The sequence below is a fragment of the Furipterus horrens genome, unplaced genomic scaffold (assembly GCF_987537825.1).
Source record: "Furipterus horrens unplaced genomic scaffold, mFurHor1.1.pri manual_scaffold_3, whole genome shotgun sequence".
NCBI lineage: Eukaryota > Metazoa > Chordata > Mammalia > Chiroptera > Furipteridae > Furipterus > Furipterus horrens.
Window position 1 is genome coordinate 167618977 of NW_028327173.1, and position 21783 is coordinate 167640759.

Below are 21783 nucleotides of genomic sequence, written 5' to 3' on the forward strand. Positions count from 1 at the left end.
GTCAATGGGACATAAATTTTAAAAACTTAATAGATGCATTTTTTTAAAAAAAGAATCTTTCTTCAGTATACATATGCATACCAGTTAGTTACACTTGCTTTTAGGGAAGGATACAATCTCCTTGACTTTGATATAAATAAAATTTTTATTTAAGGATTCTTTTGTTATTCAGGTAGAAAAGTTTTTTTAACTACTATTAAACAAAAAAGTGGGAAGTGGGGTAACCAATCTTTTTGACAATAATCTTCTCTTCTCCAATAGTATCATATTCTTTGAAAGTCAAAGTAATTCCTTGTAAGGCTTTTAATAAATTACAAATATGTACGGTCTTGTCCATCTTCATTTTAATTACTTAATGCACTGTTGCATAGCAACAATTTTTTTCCCCTTCTTCTTTGTTGGAAGTCTGAGAGTCTGAAATCTGCATTGGCTTGGATGAGCTTGGGGATTTTGCTGCTGCCAGGGGTGCAAATATCCATTGTAGAAATCAGTAGCTGTTAGTGTTTTCTTGAGCGTCACTGACCGAACACCAATCCAGCCATCCTAAAGGGCAAAACACAACTAGTGAATATGAAGTGGTAGTAAAACTAAGAAATTTTAGTTTATAAAACTATCAAGAAAACAAATCAACCAACCAAAAAGGCCTTTACTAAATGCTTAGCTGCAAAGAACACTGTAACATATATGACTTTTTGACTCTAAAAGTTTATTATCTGCCCTGACCAGCATGGTTCAGTGGGTTGGGCATCATCCCACAAAGTGAAGGGTCTCCAGTTTGGTTGCTGGTTGGGGCACATGCCTGGATTGCTGGCCAGGTCCCCAGCTCGGGGTATGCGAGGGGCAACTGATTGAAGTTTCTCTCACGCATTGATGTTTCTCTCCCTCTCGTTCTCCCTCCCTTCCCCTCTCTCTAAAATAAATAAATAAATAAATAAATAAATAAATAAATAAAATCTTTAAAAAAATAAAAGTTTATTACCAAGGAGTGATAACAAATGTACAGCTATGTATAAACCTATATAGACATAGAGGGAGCAATAAAAACATACATTTGCATGATGCTTCACAGTTTTCAGAGTGTGTCCATGTATCTTATGACTGGGCATCAAAATATAACCACTCCAAAAGGTAGACAGATCCAGTATCACCCACAAAGAAAACTGATTTTAGAAGAGAAAACTAATACCCAGAGAGGGTGAGTGATTGGTCCAAGGTGACATAACTGGTGGGACTCAAGCTCACATCTTCAGACAACACCAGCTTCTTTTAACAGAACAAACTACAGACGCAGACAAGGACAAGAAGACATAAGTACCCAATGTTACCCCAGAGTAAGTTGAAGAAACATGAAGAAAGGTTGATGTAGGAGCTCTGTATCTACAGACTGTGTAGGTCAGATCAATCTATCACACATTTTAAAAACCCCTTCATGAGCATGAAACTTCTCACGTAAACACCACATGAAGGAAATGGAAGGAATGTGGAACACTTCTCAGGAAAACGCCATTGTCTTATAAAACAATAATGGTTCCAAAATCATTTAAATAGTTAAAAAGTCTCCTAACCACAAAAGCAAGTAGGACACATGCACTGTAGATCAGCTAAATAATTTGACATGACTTTTATGATAGTCATATTAACAAGATGATTGATAATTAAACAAAAGCTTTGTTAATTGAACTGGATTGGTTAGAACACAGAAGTTTCTTTTAAGGAAGCACTAAAGTTACTGAATATTCTTCCACTGTTGGACTTATATAATGCCTTGGCAAAACTTTATCACTTTCAAAAAATTAGAGATTCCACTATTTCTTCTTCTTTTTAATCCTCGCCTGAGGACATGCTTATTGATTTCAGAGAGAGGGGAAGGAAGGGAAAGAGAGGGAGAGAAACATCAATATGAGAGAGAAACATTTATTGGTTGCCTCTCATCAGGGACAAAACCTGCAACCTAGGCAGGTGTCCTGACAGGGTATCAAACCTGCAACCTTTTGGTTTATGAGAAGATGCTCCAACCAACTGAGCCATACTGGTCAGAGCAAGATTCTACTGTTTCTTAAGAAAAACCATCCACTGGCTCAATCTGATGGACAAGTACTTCAGTGAAGTCCTAATTAAAAATGATAAATGCAGTAAAACAAGTATGATCATTTCAAACTAAAGGAAATGTACCTTGCAACAAACCAGAAGTATTTGTGACTGTTTGTGGTATATTATGGATCCCGGAATAAAAGCCTGTCCTGTTAATTTTGGATCTAAAGAATGAGGGGGAAAAAGGATATGAGAGAGCAAAAATAATTTATACACCTCATTGTGCTTCCTAGAGATCAACAACATTTTGGGAAGCAGTACTAATACTAGAGAGGACACAGCTGCTGATGACCTGACTTGGCAACCCAAAACTGACGATGGAGCCATGGTACCCTGTACGCACAGACCCAAAGGGAAGCTTTCCATACACATAAGAAACTATAAGTTCTTTACTGAGTCTCTCGGATATCAACCTAAAAATGGTGAATCTTGAAGTTTTGACCATTTTGGGGGAATAACTGGCTATCAGTGGAGAGATATACAGGAGGATTAGGATCTAAGCTGGCCCCTTCATCCATGACCAAACAAACCCAATTCTTAGATTTCTGGGGAACTCCGACTCCCTCTGAACTACACCAGCGGGGGCTTGTGGCTCACACCCCTTCAATCCAGCACATTGGGAGGGCACAGATAGGCCTTAGAACAGACCTATTATGAAATGCTATCCTCTGGCCTAAGAGCCTCACTGAGCTACCCAGACATTTTCTTTATGATGTTTACCAGAATGAAATTAACAAAGTCATTTTGCACTCCCTGGAAACCTTAGTGTAGGAAATCAGAGCTTAAAAATGAGATAGTAACATTGCTCTGCTTACTTCCTGGGTTCCTATGATTAAATGAGAAAGCATATTTGAATGAACATTAAATGAATGTAAAGTATTATCATTGCTGAACTGAAACAAACTAAAAGAATCCTTATTTTAAGTAAATGTGACCTATGGTAAAAACAGACACATTTTCCAACAGACTAGAGTGAAAATTTTTCCATGTCAGCTCTTCAAAAGTTAGTACCAGCCAGGACTGAACTATTAACTTCTACCAAATCCAGAAGTTTAATGGTGTTATCCATCCAGAGTGTCTGCAACGGAATCTGCAAATATAATTAAAGAAGGCATGATTAAAGAAACACCCTCAGCCCCAAACCGTTTTCAACTACTACTCTTTGTTAGTTGGGTCTGACTCGTCTCCCAATTACAGAGGAATTGGGAACTCAGTTTCTAAATCTTATGGTACAAAACATAAACATGATCCTCTACATCACTCTCCAGGATTTATAAGATCTTCACATTAAATACTGTTTTAAATCAACGTTTATGTCTTTATTAGTAATTCTAATAAAAAAATGTATGCACATTATCAAAATGCAAACATTACAGCAATTATGTTAAAAAATTTAGAAAGGAAAGCATTATGTACTCCCATCCCCAGAGGTACCCACTGTTAACAGTTTGATGATTGTAAGTAATATCCTTGTTTCTTAAAACAAATATTATTATTAAAAATCTAGAACATAGAGTTTCATAAGAATTTTTTTTTTTTTTTACTTAACCATAAAACAGTGGACAATTTTTTATTAGTACACACTTACCTATTTCACTTTTTTTTCCTGCATAGTATTTCATTGTATGAATGTACCATAATTTATGCAACTAATACCTTCAGGATAAATATTCATTATTTTAAATTTCTTGCTATTATAAAATTATAAAATATGGTAATAAATAGCCTGGTAGACACATATTTGAGGGCTTTATTGTTTTTTTTAATGGGCTACCTAGATTAAAGAGCATCAATGGTTTATTGTTAAACTGCCTCGATAGGACAAAAAATGACAATATATTGCTATTTATTATTAATGAGGCCAAGGAGTATTCCATATATTTGCTTGCACATCCTTATTTATTTCCTGAAAACTACCAATTTATGCTCTTTGCCCATTAAAAAAATCCCAACAAACCTGAGTTGTTCATTTTTGCCTATTAATTTGTAAAAGCCTTTTATATTTTTAGGGAATTAGTCCTTTAACTCTTGAATGTGTTATGAATATTTTTCCCAGTTGGTTGACTTTTAGTCTTAGGTACATTATTTTTTTTCCATGCATAAGATTTTAAATTTTTATTGAGTAATATTTATCAGTCTTGTCTCTCTCATGACTTCAGTGGTTCATGTCATGCTTTAAAAAGGCTTTACTCCACACTTCAAGATTATTAAAGATTATAAAATTATTCAGTTGTTGTGTTTCTCCAGGACTTTGTGGTTTTTTAAAAATTTAAATACTTGATCCATCTAGATTTCATTTTGATTTTAAAAGGTAGCCCCTCTAAAGGGCTGTTGTCCCAGTGCTACTTACTGGATAATCCATCTCACCCAGCCCCACAATGTGAAATACCACTTTTATCGCATAACACACTTCCAATGTACCCGACGCTCTAGAACTTGATTTAAAGATGTTAACAAAAATGAACACATATCAAATTTCTGAATTGAGTAAGTTTATTTTCAGACTGTAGTTCAATCTTTTATTTCATAGATGAAGAAAATGAAGCCCAGAGAAATGCAGCTATTTTTTCCCCAAGGTCAGACATAGCTAGTTAGCAGCAGAGCTAAGGATCAGAATCTGTTTTTTCATTCTCAGCTCGGTGCCCTTTTTATGGGATCCCTTGAAGAACACATTTAATTTTTAGAAGAGTTAGGTTGTTGCAAAAATTTGAACATTAAGTTAAAAAAATTAGATTTGAAGACAAGTTCATAGGTGTTCATAACTTTACACCTGACATATTTTGGTGTAATATCCTCTTCTATAACTTGCTGACTCATTTTTCTTTACTCACATTGTTCCCAATAAAAGTTTTTTCTTTCAAAGAACTCAAAATACTTTGGAAACATGCTTACTAAAGAGATTTATGTATACTGAGAGCTATAAATATGTTGGGAACATAATCAAAATATACAGATCTTATTCTTGAGGAGGTAAAGCTTATCTTTATCATCAGAGCAGAAAGGAAAGGGATGGTAAAAACATAGTCATTTCAGTGTCTACCATTACGGTCAAAATCATATGCTTGCAAGGATTTAAATTCACAGTTTATCTCCTTTGATCTTGACAGCTGTGGAGAGAGTAATTAACCCTGTTCTGGAGGTAAAAAAGCAGAAGCTCAGAGAAGATAAGGGTCTTGCTCTCGGTGACTAAATGGAAGCTCTGGGAATCAAATCTCACCTCTGGCTCCAAGATAAGTACTTCTTCTGTTATAGCACAAGCTTTCCTCAGTGGAGAAGAAATAAGGATCATTATGTAGTAATATATCTCTGTGTTTAACTTTTTGAAGAAATGTCAAATTGTTTTCCACAGCAGCTGCACCATTTTACATTCCCATCAACAATGTATGAAGGTTCTGTATTTCTCCACATCTGTGTCTACACTTGCTATTGTCTGTTTTTTAAAAATAAATTATAGTGATTCTAGTAGGTGTGAAGTGGTATTTCAGTGTAGTTTTGATTTGCATTTTCCTAATGACTAAAGAAGCTGATCATGTTTTCATGTGCTTATTGGTCATTTTTATGTCTTCTTGGGAGAAATGTCAGATCCTTTGTGTATTTCCTAATCAGGTTATTTGTTTTTTTGCTATAATGAGTTCTTTATATATCCTGAATACTAGACCCTTATCAGATATATGTTTTGCAAATATTTTCTTCTGTAGGTTGTCTTTTCATTTTCTTGAGAATGCTCTTTATAACCCAACAGTTTTCAGTTTTAAAGCCGAATTTCTCTATTTTTAGTTTTGTTGCTTATCCATTAGGCAAGATATCTAAGAACCATTGCCTAATTCAAAATAATTAAGACTTACCCTTATGTTTTCTTCTGAGAATTTCATAGTTTTAGCTCCACATTTAGGTCTCTAATCCATTTTGAGTTCATTTTTTATAAATGGTGTCAGGTAGGAATCCAGATTCATTCTTTTGATTGTGGATATGCAGTTGTCCATACTCCAAGTGGTGAAAAGACTATTCTTTCCCATCAAATTGTCTTGGCACCTTTATAAAAATTAATCAACTACAAATGTGTGGGTTTATTTCTGGACTCTCAATTCTACCCAAACGATCCATATATCTATGTTTATGTCAGTACCACGCTTCTTGATTACTGTAGCTCTATAGCAAGTTTCGAAATCAGGCAGTGTGAGTCCTCCAACTTTGTTCTTTTTCAAGAATTTTTCGCTATTCTGGGCCTCTTGGGATTCCATATGAATTTAGCTTGTCAATTTCTGCAAAGAAGTCAACTAGGATTTTTTATAGGAATTGTGTTGAATCTGTAAATCAGTTTCGAGACTGGTGCTATCTTAACAATAGTAAGTCTTCCAATCCATGAACACAGAAGTCTTTCTATTTGCTTAGGCCTTTTTTACTGCTTACTACCTCTAACAGGTTTTTGGGGGGATTCTTTATGATTTTCTCTATATAAGATCATGTCATTTGCAAATAGAAATAGTTTTACTTCTTCCTTTCCAATCTGGCTACCTTTCTTTTCCCCTTGCCTAACTGCCCTGGCTGTTACCTCCAGTACAATGTTGAATAGAAGTGACAGCAGATATCCTTCTCTTGCTCCTGATCTCAAGAGAAAAGCTTTCTGTCTTTCACCACTAAATATGTTAACCATGGTTTTTTGTAGATGTTCTTTAACAGGCTGGGGAAATTCCCTTCTTAATTTATTAAGCATTTTTATCATGAAAGGACATTGGATTTTGTCAAATGCTTTCCCTGCATCTATTGAGACAATTCTGTGGCTCTTGTTCTTTATTCTATTAATACGGTGTATTGTGTTGGTTGATTTTTGTATGTTGAACCAACCTTGCATTCCTCAGATAAATCTTACTCAGTGATCATGTATAATCCTTTTCTGTATGTTGTTTGAGTCAGTTTGCTAATTATGGTAAGGGTTTTTGCCTCTGTATTCATAAGGGATATTGATTTTTAGTTTTCCTTTCTTGTAATGTCTTTTATCTGCTTTTTCCTACCTTGGGTTTTGTACTAGTTGCTCCTCTGCTTGGAATGCTCTTTTCCTGATCTTGGCATGGCTGGCTCCTTATTATCTTTCAATTCTCAGCATAAATGTTAGTTCAGAGAGGCCTTCCCTATCTATCCAATCTAAAATAACCTTCAATTAGTCTATCACATTATCCTTTTAAAATTTTCATCAAAGAACTTACCACACTACCTGATATTTTTTATTTATTTATTTGTTGTCTTTCTTCCCACATCATCTTTATCTCTAGTACCTAGAATAATGCCTGACATAATATAGACCTTCAAAATTTTGTTTAATGAATGAATAAATAATAGCAGATATTTAATGAGTACCTACCCTGTGCCATGGAGTTGTGGATCAAAGAGTAAATATATTACAAATCTACCAATTTGCATTTTTACCAACAGTTTATGAGAAGGCCACTTTCTCTATAGTTTTATCATTTGATATTAAATGTTTTTGTTTTTAAATAAATATGAAATGAGAAAAGTTTATGGCATTTTAACTTTCACTTACTTGATTACTAGTGAGATAAGTGTCTTTTGTATTTTTATTAGTTCTTTATATTTCTTTTATGACCATCTCATTTATGCTCTATTCCAAATTTTTCTTGGGCTTTTTAATGGTTTCTTGATTGCAAAGAATGAATAATTATATTAAGAATATTAACACTGTAAATCACATTATAATTGTTTCCTGTTTTCATTTTTTTATGTTTCATTTTGTTTTTATTTTATGTGCTGCTTTTGCCATGTAAGGTTAGCATTTTATTAGGTTAAATCTATCTGTCATCCTCTTCATGGATTCTAGTTTTGGTGTCTGTATGCATATTGACTTTTTCTTAAAAAAAACTTTTTTTGGATAGTTTCAAACATGGGAGATTTGGCAGAATAGTATAATAAACCCCCATGTACCTCAATCTGGCTTCAATAATTAAGAACTCATGGCTAATTTTGTTTCTTTTAAACCTCCTGTATTATTTTGAGGTAAATTTAGATATCAATTTATTTCATCTTTTAATATTTCAGTATGAGAGTGACTCCAAATGGTCATTTTACCTAACCTGTATTTTACATCTGCCATAATTTTCTTGCTGAAATCATTGACTTCCATTACAAAATAGTGATAATGTTCACCAAACGTCAACATTAGCTAAGATCATTGTTATCTAATTTAGGATTTTAAAATTGTTCCTATAAGAGTTTAGTTATACTAACTACTTGTGACCAAAAAAATGTGTTGCTCATTACTCATACATTACTTTTTTTGGTTTTGTTTTGGTTTTGACCTATACTTTTTTTGTTACTGAAGTTATGTCTTTAAAAAAATCCTTAGTTTCTATTTTTTCTAATGCATTATTAGAAGCTATAACTTTTTATACCATAATATAATATTATTTTTCTGTCCTCAGAAGCTACTCCCCTAAATTGTGGATTGTTTTACCATATTAATAGGGACTTTTCGAAGACTTTTGAGTAAAATGTTACATATGCCTCTCCAGAGATGTAACAGATTTTTTTTTTAATCCTTGGATGAGATGGAATACAAAATTTCACATGTTTATGTGATTAATATCTGATTAGTTTTTAAGGTATCAGTTTAGAAGAAAGCAGTACTTTCTTGGGGTCTTCTGTGGGGTTTGATAAGTGAATATAATAGTTCATCATAGGAAATTAGGAAAATATCCTATGACTACTAATGCCAGAAGGAATACCAAATATCTGATATGGCTCTTATTCAAAGAAGGATACAAAAAACAAACTTAATCTCAACTAGAAGTAGAATTATAAATACACATAAAAGGCAGAGAAGGAAAATAAGTGGGAACTTCAGTCATAGCTGAGTAAAATCATATAAGTTTTAACAGTTAATAGAGATTTTTGGGTTAATATTGTCAGATCATATTATTTTATGAATGAGAAAACAAAAGAACAGAGTTTAAATCAAGTTAGTCCAAAATCACACAAATGTGTTTTTCCAGTATTCTCAGAAGGCATTCAACAAGTAAATGAAAGGTTCTAAAAACCTATCATTTTTAACAATAACTAACAATTATTGAGTGCATACTATGTACCAGTTGCCCTGGCTGGTTTAGCTCAGTGGATTGAGCGTCGGCCTGCGAGCTAAGTGTCGCTGGTTCGATCTTCCAGTCAGGGTACATCAGAGAAGGAAAACTCTGACTCCAAAAAACCTCCGCTGCCTTGCGGCATACCTCTTCAGGGGAAAGGCTAAGGGAGTAAACCCCGACAGAAAATCCGGAGCCGGAGTCCCTAAGGCGGTTTGACGTTGTAGTCAACACCGGCAACTCCTGCGGCGCACCTGAACCCAAGCTGTATCGACTCCGTCTTTCCCTTGGACCCTTCAGCTGCGAAGAGAGGGGGGGTCTGCTGCATGGGCAACAGCAGACCCTCCATATTACCCTGCCCAGGCTCTGTAGCTTCAGCGTCATCGCAAGATGTCGATTCAACACGGGAGGAGACAGATACCATGTCACTCCCGAGTCGGACTGCACAGCCATTCTTGGCGGTGCAGATAGACTCTGAAGAAGCTACACCATCGTCTCTCGAGACGGACGGCTGCCGACGACGACCCTGTGCCATATACTGTAGTAGATGCTTTATATACATTGTATCAGCCTTAATTTTCTGATGAACAAACTAAAGATCAGAGGTTACTTAATGCCACTGACCTAAACTAGTTAAAATGGTACATTTTGTTTTTATATTTTACCACAATAAAAAAATATTTAAAAAAAAGTGAATTTCAGGATTTTTAGGTTTAGTTTATGAGACTCATAAAAATATTTTGAAAGTGAATTGCATACTTACACACACATACACCAAAGTAAGTAAAACTACAATCTGACTTTCAACTTACTTTATTTCCAATGGCACGATAAAGTCTGAATATGTCCTCTGAAGTTTGTTCCTCCCATTTTACACAGCTGGTACGAGCAGAAATCTTAGGGGCTACAAGATAAAGACAATGGCAAGAATGAATATCAGGCTCAGTGTCCATGAATTGATAATTATTGATGCTGAATAATAGATACAAGATAATCCATTATATTATTTTCTCAATTTTGAATATGTTTGAAGTTTTCCGTAATATAAAGTAAAAATAAATAAATCATAAAGGTACTAGAAGAAAACATGGGTGAATTTCTTTATAACCTAGGTGTAGAAAAAAATACTCTATGATTCAAAGGCCAAAAATAATTGAAGAAGAGGATAAGTGTGACTACATAAAAATAAATTCTTGCAAGACAAAAAAGAAATGCTATAAGTCAAAAAAAAAAAAAGACAAACCAGAAGTATTTGCAGTTTATATCACAGTACTTCATATCTATTTACAGATATGTTATATACAAGATATATAGCTATAAAACAAATATAACATTTATATATAATTATATATCATATTTTGAGATAATTTATATCGATTAGATTTATTTTGTACCTATAATGTAAAGTACTCCTAAGATTTAAGAAGAAAAAAATAAAAAACCAGAGAGAAAAATTGGCAAAAGATATAAAAACCCTTCCCAGAAAGAAGAAATACAAATAATCCTTAACATATGAAAAGATCCTTAACCTCACTCAAGGAGTAATATATATTAAAACTACTCCAAGATGTAAATTCTTACCAATTAGATTAGAAAGTAACATATGCATAAAGTTATTCACAGTGGCATTATTTAAAATAGCAAAAGATTGTTAAAAACCCAAATGTCCACCAACAGGAGATCACAAGTGAGAACTGAACAACCATAAAAAAGAATGAGGAAAATCTCCTTATTGATAAGAAATGATCCCCAGAATATGCTGTTAAGTAAAAAATCAAAAGTGCAGAAGAGTGTATATTTTATGCCACCTTTTGGGGGGGGGGGGTAGGGAAGAAAAATCAATTTCAAAACATGTATTCTTGCTTATTTTGACAAAAGGAAACAACTGGAAGGCTAAATAATAAACCTATAAAGATAGTTACTTATATAGAAGGAGGTAAACAGGATTGGAGGAGTTAGGGATGGATGTAAGACTTCTCTGAGTATACTTTTTCAAATAGTTTTAACTGTTGAATCATGTGAATGTTTACTATATTCAAAAATAAGATTTTAATCATAAAGAAAAAAAGAGCAAACCTGAAAATTAAAAACAAACTGGAACAAATAAACCTAACTATATCAAACTTGAAAACAAAATCATATGGAAAAAATAATAACCTCCGGTAAGTTTCGAACATAGTACTCTGACTATATACCCTTACTTAGTAGGTTTTATTTTAAGGACCAAAAAAAAAAGACAAAAACAACAACAACAACAACAAAAAACGGTAGAGAAATCTTAAATCTTACTTAGTACTTTTATTATTTATAGTAAGAGGTGTTATAATTTTGAAACTATTTTATGCATGGAAAATAAGTAGTTTAGTATTGATTTTAAAAAGATATTCAGTATATGAAAAAAATATTAAAATCCCTGTAATTTAAATTTTGAATCAAAACACAAAACAAACACAAATATTTTTTAAAAATATAATGCCTAGCCTTGTCAACTGACACCTCCTCTTGGAACATAATGTTGTACCAGATGGTTTCTAAATACCATCCCCCACTAAAATGAACAATGTGAGAAAGAGAATTTATAAGGTGAACCTGGAACATCTTGTGACAGAAAGCCAGGAAGCACTCAAAATTCACTGCAGGGGTGAAGTGGGGAGGTGTCAAAAGGATGTATGAGCCAATGTTAAGAGGCTCCCACTGGCCAATTTGTGACAAGTTGAGCAGCACAAAGAATCTGAATGTAATTAAATGTGAAAGTGAAGAAATGAAGGCACATGAGTCAAATATAATTTTTAAAAACCTCATTCGCCACCATAACTTAAGGTAATTATGGCACCAATTCCTTACTCTACAAGTTGACAAATATAGGAAAAATTAGGCATTTATCCTGCTATTTTAGGAAGAACTAAAATTCACCCCCAATTAATAAGGAAAAGCTCTTCTTTACAGAACAATGCCAATTATTAAATGTAAAAGGAGCTGGAAAATCCCTTTTGCAGTTCCTAATGAAATAATTCATTCAGGGGAGAAGCCTCAAGCCATGCTAAAATTTTTATGTGAAAAATTATTAGTAAACAGGACTTTTGCATGGTGCCAAAGTATTACCCCACAGATCGCTTGCTAATTGCAAGTAAAGAAACACAATTTAATGCTGAAAAAATCTGGTGGTCACCACCTCAACTAAGTGATCAAACCTACCTTCACTAGCCTTGATGCAACCTGATATTATGGCTTTTTGATGTGACCATCTTACGATTAGAAGGGACAGAGGCAAGACTATTCTGAGCATATTCTTTTAAACAGTTCTAACTTTCAAATAATGTAAATGTTTTACACACCGCAGAAATAAAATTAAGCCATAAATTTTAAAAAGCAATCGTTAAGATTAAAAATGAACTGAAATAAGTATCACTGAAACACAATATCATCTATGAAACACTTTCCAAACACTTTAAGCCTGAATCTAATCAAGCTTTTAGAACTTCCAATTTACAGGAAATATAAGGGTTAGAAGAGCAAGTTAAACGACACTGGAAGGAAATAGACAACTGGCCTAGGCCTCCTCAAAAAGTCACTAACATGGAGGGGCAAAAATAGTGAGAGAATTAATTACTCTAGATTAAAGAGACTGAAGAGACATAACAACTAATTACAACTGGATCTTAGTTTGAAAAAATACAGCTATAAAATATTTTTAGGCAATTAGGAAAATTTAAGTATGGACTGGTTATGGGATGCTGTTGTGGAGCTGTTCATTTTCCTTAGGAGATGCATGCTGATGTGGTTAGGGGTGAAAGGTCATACTCCCAAATGGTCAAACAAAAATCAAAATATACATACTAACTAGATACACATTTAAAGAGAACAAAAGAAAATATGGCCAAACATTAATAATTGTTGACTCTGGGTTAAACAGGTCATCACATCTTTTAACTTCTCTCTGTGTTTGATACTTTTCAACATTATGAGTAGGGAAAAAATTTCCCATCTTTCATGAGATTGAATGTTAAAAGGGAGAGGGAGAACTTACCAACCATTCTTTAGAAAAGGACATACAAGCAGGTGTTCAACTTTTAGTCAAATTAAGGGAAATGTGCAAATGAAGAAGTCAGACTGTTCAGATGCCATCAAGACAAGCAAAGCCCGTGGGAGAGGTAAGTCTCTGCAGCCTTCACTCACCCTGTGTCACTCCCTCAGCTGGTTGCTGCCTTCCATTGTTCAAACTTTCAGGCAAATTTTTCAAAACTGAAATAAGCTGAAAAAAGCAGAGTAATATATTTAACACGAAAAGAACAAAGCAGAAATACATTACAATTCAGTAACATGAAGTTATCTATAACTTTAAAAGAGCTGTGTGGCAGGTGAGGTGGTAAATTGGTTTAAGCTGTGAGCCTAAGTGTCCACTAGGTGGGGCTGCAGTAAAGATGACGTTCTCTGTCGAGGGCAGGTCACTGATTCCTTTCCTGAGAATGCTGAGCTTTGCCTGATTGCACAGGCTTTTGATATCAGGACAGGTGATGCTCAGTTATCCACACCCTCACCCCGCAGCGGGAACGCAGTGGAGCCTCACAGCAGTAGAGTGTATTCTGGAATCATACAGTTCTGGATTCAAATCCCAGTTCCACTATCTACTGGCTGTGTCACTGTGGAAAAGTTCTTTTACTTGTCTGTGGCCTTCAACATCATCTGTAAAAAAGGCAACAGTACGAGCTAGCTCAAAGGTTTGTTGGGAAAGTAAAAAAATAAGTCTATACAATATCTAGAACAGTCCCAGCACACAAGCCAGTGCTCAATAATGACCACTATTATAACAGCATCTCCAAGGGGAGTGCCTAGAATAGGAAGCACCATCTATATAGATAGTTGGGGAGAAAGTTTCCCTCTACCAAAAATTAACTAGTTCATATGAAAATCATTAATTTGGTCATTAAGCATTTACTCATACCCTTCTGTACACAGATTCAATGAGCTACACAAAGCCCTGGAGTACATTTATAGCTGGGGTCAGCAGATTCCAGTGCATATGGATGCAAATGACTGGAACACAGACACAGAAGGGCTTGGAGGGAAGCTAAAGAGTCACTTAGGAAATGCAGTTGGTTCAGTCTGACAGGGATGGAAAGGATATCTATGAGACTGAGGAGAATAAAATTGGAAAGAATAGTCTAAAGCAGCGATTTTGAACTGGTGTGTGCTGCAAGATCTGAATATTTAGTCCGGGGCACTGACCTCTTTTGCCTTAGACTATCAAATAAAAAATGACAACAGCCAACATAACACCAACCATCCAGTGTGAATGAATCAAAATTATGTCTATTTTTTGTCAGATTGGCAAAAAATATTTTGGGGGGATGCCGCAGAATGTTAGTAATTAGCTTATGTGTGCCATGAGATGAAAAAGGCTGAAAATTGCTGAGCTAAAGCCTCACTGTAAAACAGTGGCCCATATAAAACCACATGTTGCATTTGAAAACATTTATTAAGTACCCATTCTGTGTAAATTCTCAGGCTTACATGAGATCACAAATGCCAAGCTAATTTTTAGGAAGTCAGGGATAGAAATCACTCTTTTAAAAAAACCTTAAAATTACATATCATAAAATTGCTCTTTTCATCATAACCATTTAGGAAATCTAAATGAATAAAAGCAGTGGGATATTATAAAACTGTACCATGTTGGCACCCAGTCTTGACAGCACTGCTTCCAGTTCCTTTGCCGTGCTCTTGGGGGGCACAGGAATGGTTTCCTGTTTGAGAATTGGACCTACATCAAATCTACCAAAAAAAAAAGGAAAACAGAAACAATAATAACATGATTACTGACAGTTTCTTAATCAAAATGTTCGCCTACATGAGTGTTTGTATTATCATAAGGATAGTTTAACCCTGGCCACAAATTTGACTGTTGGCCATTAGCAAGGGATAAATGTCAATTTGAAAGAATGATGAGTAAAGTCTGGCCTGTACTTAGATTTTAAATTTATTTTTTCCTAAAGGAAAAAAGTATAAAGTTTTATATCTGGGATTTAACTGCAATTATAGATAATTCTACCATTAGTAATAAATAGTATGACAAAAATCTCCATTTGTATAATGAAAGCACAGAGCAAAGAATTTCTTTTCCAAGGAAGTACAATTAGGAAATTCTTAATTATTTTTCTTTTTTCAAAAAGATTTTATTTATTTATTTTTAGAGAAAAGGGAAGGGAGGGAGAAAGAGATGGAGGGAAACATCAATGTGTGAGAGATACATCGATCGGTTGCCTCTCATTCCCCCAACCCGAGGACCCAGCCTGAAATACAGGCATGTGCCCCGACTGGGAATCAAATCAGTGACCTTAACCCACTGAACCACACCAGTCAGGGCTTAATTATTTCTTTCTATTGTATATTTTCTTTCTCAAAGGATAAGCATTTTGCCTGGATTATAATCATTATAAGTAGGTACAAGAATTTGTATTCCCACGAGTCCTGTATTTTACACCAACCTCTGTAAATACTGGCCATTAGCCTTTATTAGAAATATGCTTTGTGAATATTTAACTTTGTGATTTTGTTAATTCTATTTTTAATGTACGAGCTTTGATAAAATGTTTATCATGAAAAGTTACAAACATTCAGAAAAAGTGACGAGTCTAATGAATCACCATATATTCATTATCCAAACATTAGAATTATCAGTTTTGCCACTCTCGCTTCATCTAGTCCCCCCACCTTTTTCTGAAGTAAATTAAAGTAAATCCCAGATATTGAGTTGTTTTTGTGAACTCATGAATTATTCTTTCCTCCAGGGACATTAGGTGACAATTGGCATAGGCTTAATTCATTTCTGCAGCAATTTTAAATAACTGCTTCTTAGATTGTGGGTGTAATAAAAAATTAAATGTTTAAGACAATTATTGGTATACAATATATTCTTATGACAGGTTCCAACACTTTTTTTACCATAGTTTGACTACAGAAACCAAGGCCAACAGAACAAGATTCATAACTAATATACAAAAATCCATCTCTCATTTACATACTTCATAAAAATCCAATTGTTAATAATACAATTTATTTCAATTAAGTTAAAAATTTCACAAGGGCTTTAAAGCGATACTGCATAAATACCAAAACACATACGACTTATATTAGAAACCAGGAAAAAAATGGAAAGAGGACAAAAGCAAAGGAAGAGCTCTGGAGTTTAAGAAATTAGAGCACCATTCATCCATCCATCCCACCCCCCAACAGTCTAATATCAACATTCAAAATCACTAAAAAAAATCTCAAGAAAATAAGCTCTACCTTTTAGGTCTGATTTGCATAATCGTTACTCCAGTAACTGTGTCTCCGTGAAGCACGGTATGGATTATAGGGGCTGGACCACGCCACCTCGGGAGGCAACTGGGATGGACATTCAATATGCCACTGAGTGGGAAAAGGCAGAAATTAATATGCAAGTGGGCTGTACCATTTAGCTACAGCTACCTAAACAAATATGCCACTTTTTATCATTAAATTTTCCCCCAAATTTGAAAAACTAACAGTTAAACCTAGTCTTGTACTATCAGAAAAGGTAAGTTCACTCTCTTACCATAAGACCAATGAAACTTAGTTAGAAACAGAGCAAGAATAGCTATCCATTGTTCCACAGATGTTGCACAATGGCTCATGATGTCTGGGAGTTTTTAACTAAAAACAAAAAATGCACTTTTTTTACTGTATGAGAACCTTCTAAACATCTTACGAGGACGTGAGTTATATTTATACTTTAGTTACATAATGACCCTCACTTCTCTTAGTTTGCATACAGAATGCCTAAAACAAGCTTCTTGAATCATCATCACCTTCGCTGTTTATCCCAATACACCCATCACCCATTTATGAGCAATTTACTGATCCGTCACTAGTTGAATGATGTCTCCATCAGCATGATTGTGCACTTGAGAGTGTGCATATGTGAGAGTCTTATATTCTAAGTTCCACTGTTCAGCTCAGTCTCACTCATTCAACAAACAATAGCTGACAATGTTCTAAGATCCTGGGGATACAAGCAACAGTGAACGAAACAGGAAAAAAAATTCTGCCCTCAGGGAGCTTATGTGCAAAGAGTGAGAGCTGAGCAATTTAAAAAAATATGTAAAAAGTTTGTCAGGGGGTGCTAAGGACTATGGACAAGAATAAAGCAGAGAAAAAGACAAGACTACGTATAGGGCAGGAGATTACAATTTTAATAGTGGTCAAAGGTTTTATCAATAAGAAGACAATGGGCAAAAACATAAGGATGTAAAGGAATAGCCATGCAGATGTGTGAGAGGAACACTGAGTACAAAGGTTTTGAGGAAGGTAAACACTGGCAAGTTCAAGGCACAACAGGGATGCTAGTGGCTGGAGTGGTGTGAACCTGAGGAACAGTACTAGGAGATGATGCCAGAGAGCCAGCAGGAAACCAAACCAAGTAGGCAGGTCCTCACAGGCCAATATAAAGACTGACTTTTACTTTGAATGAGATGGAAAACCACCAGAGAATGTTGAGCAGAGTGACTGATCTGACTTATGCTTTAAAAGAGTCACTTTGGCTGCTGGGTTTGTAAAAGACAGAGAAGACAAAGGACAAAACTAGAGACCAGTTAGGAAGCTACTGCAGTACAACAGGTGAGAGTGGCAGCAGTGGAAGTGACGGGGAACAGTCAGATTCTAGAGAGATTTCAAAGGCAGAGCTAATTGGGTTTCCTGGTGGATTGTATGCATGGTGCGGGATAATAAATCAACAACGACTCCAAGGTTTGGGGACCAAGCAACTAGAAGGCTAGAGGTGCCAACTGCTGAGATGAAGATTTTGGGGAGGAGCATATTTGGGGCAAAAGCTCAGGAATATAGCTCTGGACCTCTTAAATGCTGGATGTCTACTAAACATCCAAACAGGGCTGTGGAGGAGGCAATGGGTGTCAGGGGCCTGGAGTTCAGGGAGAGATCTGAACTGGAGGGACAAATTTGGGAGTTGTCAGCATATATATGGAATTTAAATGACAGGGGGTGAAAGCCTACAGATAATGATAAAGAACATGATACATTTTAACAATCCATACCACTAATAAAATTTTTAAGAGAAAGTACTAAAGAAAGCAGAATTAAAGTTATTGCATTTTATAGATACCAGGTCCATATATAAAGACCAAGGTCTCTATACTGTATTTCCTTATAAAGAAAACTTACTAGGGAAATTTAAGAATAAGAGCCTCACTCAAAAGTCGGCCAAATGAAGCGACCACTCCAACATCATATTCTCCAGATCCCACATCTGGCCATTCGTACACTGGCAGCTGACACTGGACAGCATATTGCTTCACTGGCAGTCCTTTTGGTGATGGGGAAGGCAGTGTGACCACCTCTAGTTTTTCAATTAACTCTTCTTCTTTGTTTTCCCTTAAGTTGTAAAGATTGGAAGAAAATGTGACAGCATTAAGACAATGGCTCAAAGTTAAACTACTTCACACACCTCTACGGTATTTTTATGATTAAATTCACGAAGCAACTGAAGGACTCAATTCTTATTTTTTTAATTTAATTTTAATTATTTTAAATTTAAAGAGCTACATGTGGCTAGTAGCTACCATTTGGACAGTATGGTTCTAGAAGTTTCCTTGCATAGAGATATATATAGTACATTTATTCTTATTTTTAAAATATTTATTTAAGAGGGGAAGAAAGGGAGAAAGAAAGGGAGAGAAACATCAATGTGACTGGTTGCCTCTTGTACGAGCCCTGACCGGGGACCAAACCAGAAACCCAGGCCCGTGCCCTGATCAGGAATGGAACCTGCGACCTTTCACTTTGCAGAACAATGCCCAACTGAGCTACATTGAATCAGGGATACAGTACAGACATTTTATACAATTGGGATATTATATACACTGCTCTATATTTTGTTTTTTTCCCCTCTTAATACTACATATGCTATTATGGAAGTCTTTTGAAAAAAATGGGTTAATTATGCATTTGCTTATTTATGCAACAAACATTTCTATTAAGTTGGCCAAAAAGTCCGCTACCTCTTTTCCATACAATGGCACTAGCAGTGCTTAGTTGTCTTTAACTTCATTTGAAACAATTTTGTTAGACTGTATTCTGACAGCTGTTATATCAGCAAGTGTTTTAAAAAAAACATTGAAACTGGTGAATTTTCTTCCAGCGATTTTAATATTGAAGATGGAAAAAGATACATAACATTTTTGGCATATTATGCTTTATTATTTAAAGAAAGGTAAAAATGCAAAAAAAAGATTTGTGCAGTATATGGAGAAGGTGCTGTGACTGATTGAACGTGCCAAGTAGTTTGCAAAGTTTCTTGGTACTATTTACATTTTGGCCAAATAATTCTTTGCTGTGGGGCTGTCTTATGCATTGGAAGACGTTTAGGAGCATCCCCAGCCTCTACCCACTAGAAGCCATTAGCAGGGACTATAGCTGACATACTCAAAATATCCAAATCAATAAAGTTATTGATGAAAATAAAAATGTGTCTTTTATTTTACAGAAAAAAGGTAATGGATTTTTTGTCCAACCCAATAGAATAAGAAACTAAAAACAGTGGCTGTTTCTGAAGAGAGGAATTGGAAATTGGAAGACAGAGGTGGGAGGAACTGGCTCTTCATTATATAACCTTTGAATCTTTTGAATTTTGTATTACAACCATGTATTACTCAAACAATAAATACTTGGGGGGGGGACCAAAAATATATTCCAAGGGTATTATTCCATGACAGTACATACAGCACTACCTCTTTCTTTTTTACTTGCTGTATAGCATTCCATCACTCAGGAGAGCGTTCATTTAGTTATTTAGCAAGTATTGCATCTCATATTGAGGAGTTATGAGAAAAGGAGTACATAGGAGGGCCCTAAAAGTGCAGGAGTAATAGAACCACCAATTGAACATCATTGGTTGGATCGCAAATAATTTTTTTCCAGTACACAAGATTTGTTAAATTTTAGAAATACTAAATGTATACCTAAGAGTTCTGATTTATAAATTTATTCATTTTAAAACAGTTCGTTTTTTGGACTATGTCCTCATTGCAGCCCCAGAAAACTGGGTCCAGCTGTATACGGGGAGAAGATGGGAGCGAAGGAATAAGACGTGAGTGTGCAAAGGATGCGCGCGCGCTTTAAGAAGCCCAAGTAATCGGCGGGTACAAATTAGATGAATCAGAGGAAGTAGATCCCATTTTAGTCCCCATCGGTTCAGCTTGGGCAATCGCTGAACCTCTCTGAGCTCCGCTTTCCTTACATGCAAACAGACAGGGAGGCGGTAGGGCCGGACGGAAGTGAGGGGCGCCCAGCGGCTAGCGCGGGATCGGCCCCGCGGGGCGTCGGGGAAAGCTCGGAGAGCGAAGAGACAGGGCCTGGAGTGGGGTGTAGGTAGGACAGTCTTGCGCGGGTGCGGTGCACCTTCCGGGCGCCCGGATTCGCAGAGACGTGGGCCCACACCCCTCCGGCGCCGCTGCTTTCCCCAACGGAAGTCCAAACCGTCGGGGCCGGGCTCAGAGGCTTGACATCGGCGCCCTGAGCAGGCGGGGCCCCTAAACCCCGGCCCCGGTACCTGGCGGCATGCAGCGCCCGTAGCGCCTCGCGGGCGAATTGGTCTGTGCCGAAGAAGAGCACTCGCCAGGGCGGCTTCTCGCGGAGTCGGGCGCCCCGGCCGTCCTCCCCGCCAGCGGACCCGCCGAGCCCGGCCAGCGCTCGCCACTGAGGGCTCAGCCTCCGGCAGACGCCGCAACCGGCCGGCAAGGACCCCCAGCAGCGCCTCACTAGCATCCTCATTGCTTCCGCAGGCGATCTACCCTGCGCAGGCGCGTCGGGGTGACGGTGAGCGAGCAAGGTTCGAGGGGCGGGATCCAGGGTGGTGGGGAGGAAACCGATGGGCGGGGTCTGTCAGCGATTTGGGGCGGGGTCTGTGTGATTAGAGGCGCGGCCATTCGTGTTGCAGATGGTGAAGGAATTTGCCGGTTTTAAAAGTCCACGTGATTTTTGTTGTACTTATTTGCACAGTTTATCTAATCTCCCGATAAAACTCTCTGGGGGAAAAATCATGTGTTTTCAGGCAGTAAAATCTCATTTATTTCCGTAATTCAGTGTCATTTGTCAGCCATGATAACTAATATTTACTGCGTATTTATTATGTGCTGTGCTCTAAGCATTTTGATTAGTTCTGTTAATCCTCGTATCAACCATACCAGGTAGATATTATTACAACCATTTTACTGAAGAGAATCTGAGGCTCAGTGAAGTTAAATAATTACCTAAGGTCCTTCTTAGACATAAGACCTGGGTTTCGGAATTCAGGTCTAATTTTAGCAAGCTTCCAATAAATCTGCTGCCCCCACAGTAACTGCTGACTCCAGTGACTGCCTATGCCCTTCAAAGATATCTTTGTCTGCTGACAAGAATTTAGTAACGTCTCTGTTCTCAGAACCAACTCCCCCATCCGACCATCTGTAGACAGTCTCACCAACTCCCCCAGAGCCATCTGCAGAAGGTCCTGCCAACTCCTGCACCCCTTAAAAGCCCCTGCCTTGCTGCTACACGGGGCTGACACCACTTTGGTCTCAGCCTGCCTGTT

General features: G+C 36.5%; 1 protein-coding gene across 2 annotated transcripts; it reads right to left on the reverse strand.

Annotated features, from left to right (window-relative positions):
• Positions 1 to 126: 126 nt before the first annotated feature.
• MTFMT (mitochondrial methionyl-tRNA formyltransferase) lies at positions 127 to 21023 on the reverse strand. 2 transcript variants are annotated; one of them, XM_090270768.1, is made up of 9 exons: positions 20764 to 21023; positions 18378 to 18587; positions 16467 to 16589; positions 14849 to 14951; positions 13356 to 13431; positions 9992 to 10083; positions 3103 to 3181; positions 2173 to 2255; positions 127 to 543 (listed from the first exon to the last, which is right to left on the reverse strand). In XM_090270768.1, exons 1-9 carry the CDS (start codon positions 20982 to 20984, stop codon positions 349 to 351), a joined length of 1182 nt encoding a protein of 393 aa, XP_090126894.1. In that variant the 5' UTR covers positions 20985 to 21023; the 3' UTR covers positions 127 to 348. The 2 variants fall into 2 exon arrangements, with proteins under 2 accessions (XP_090126894.1, XP_090126895.1); XM_090270769.1 differs by lacking the exon at positions 127 to 543 and having other exon boundaries at positions 2196 to 2255; positions 3131 to 3181.
• Positions 21024 to 21783: the final 760 nt, after the last annotated feature.

Coding starts and splice junctions, on each gene's coding strand:
- MTFMT (XM_090270768.1), bottom strand. CDS start 20,984: ATGAGGATGCTAGTGAGGCGCTGCTGGGGGTCCTTGCCGGCCGGTTGC. Junction 16,590..18,377: donor CTTATTCTTAAATTTCCCTA/GTAAGTTTTCTT, acceptor TTTCCCACTCAG/TGGCATATTGAATGTCCATC. Junction 3,182..9,991: donor ATCGTGCCATTGGAAATAAA/GTAAGTTGAAAG, acceptor TTATATTTGCAG/ATTCCGTTGCAGACACTCTG.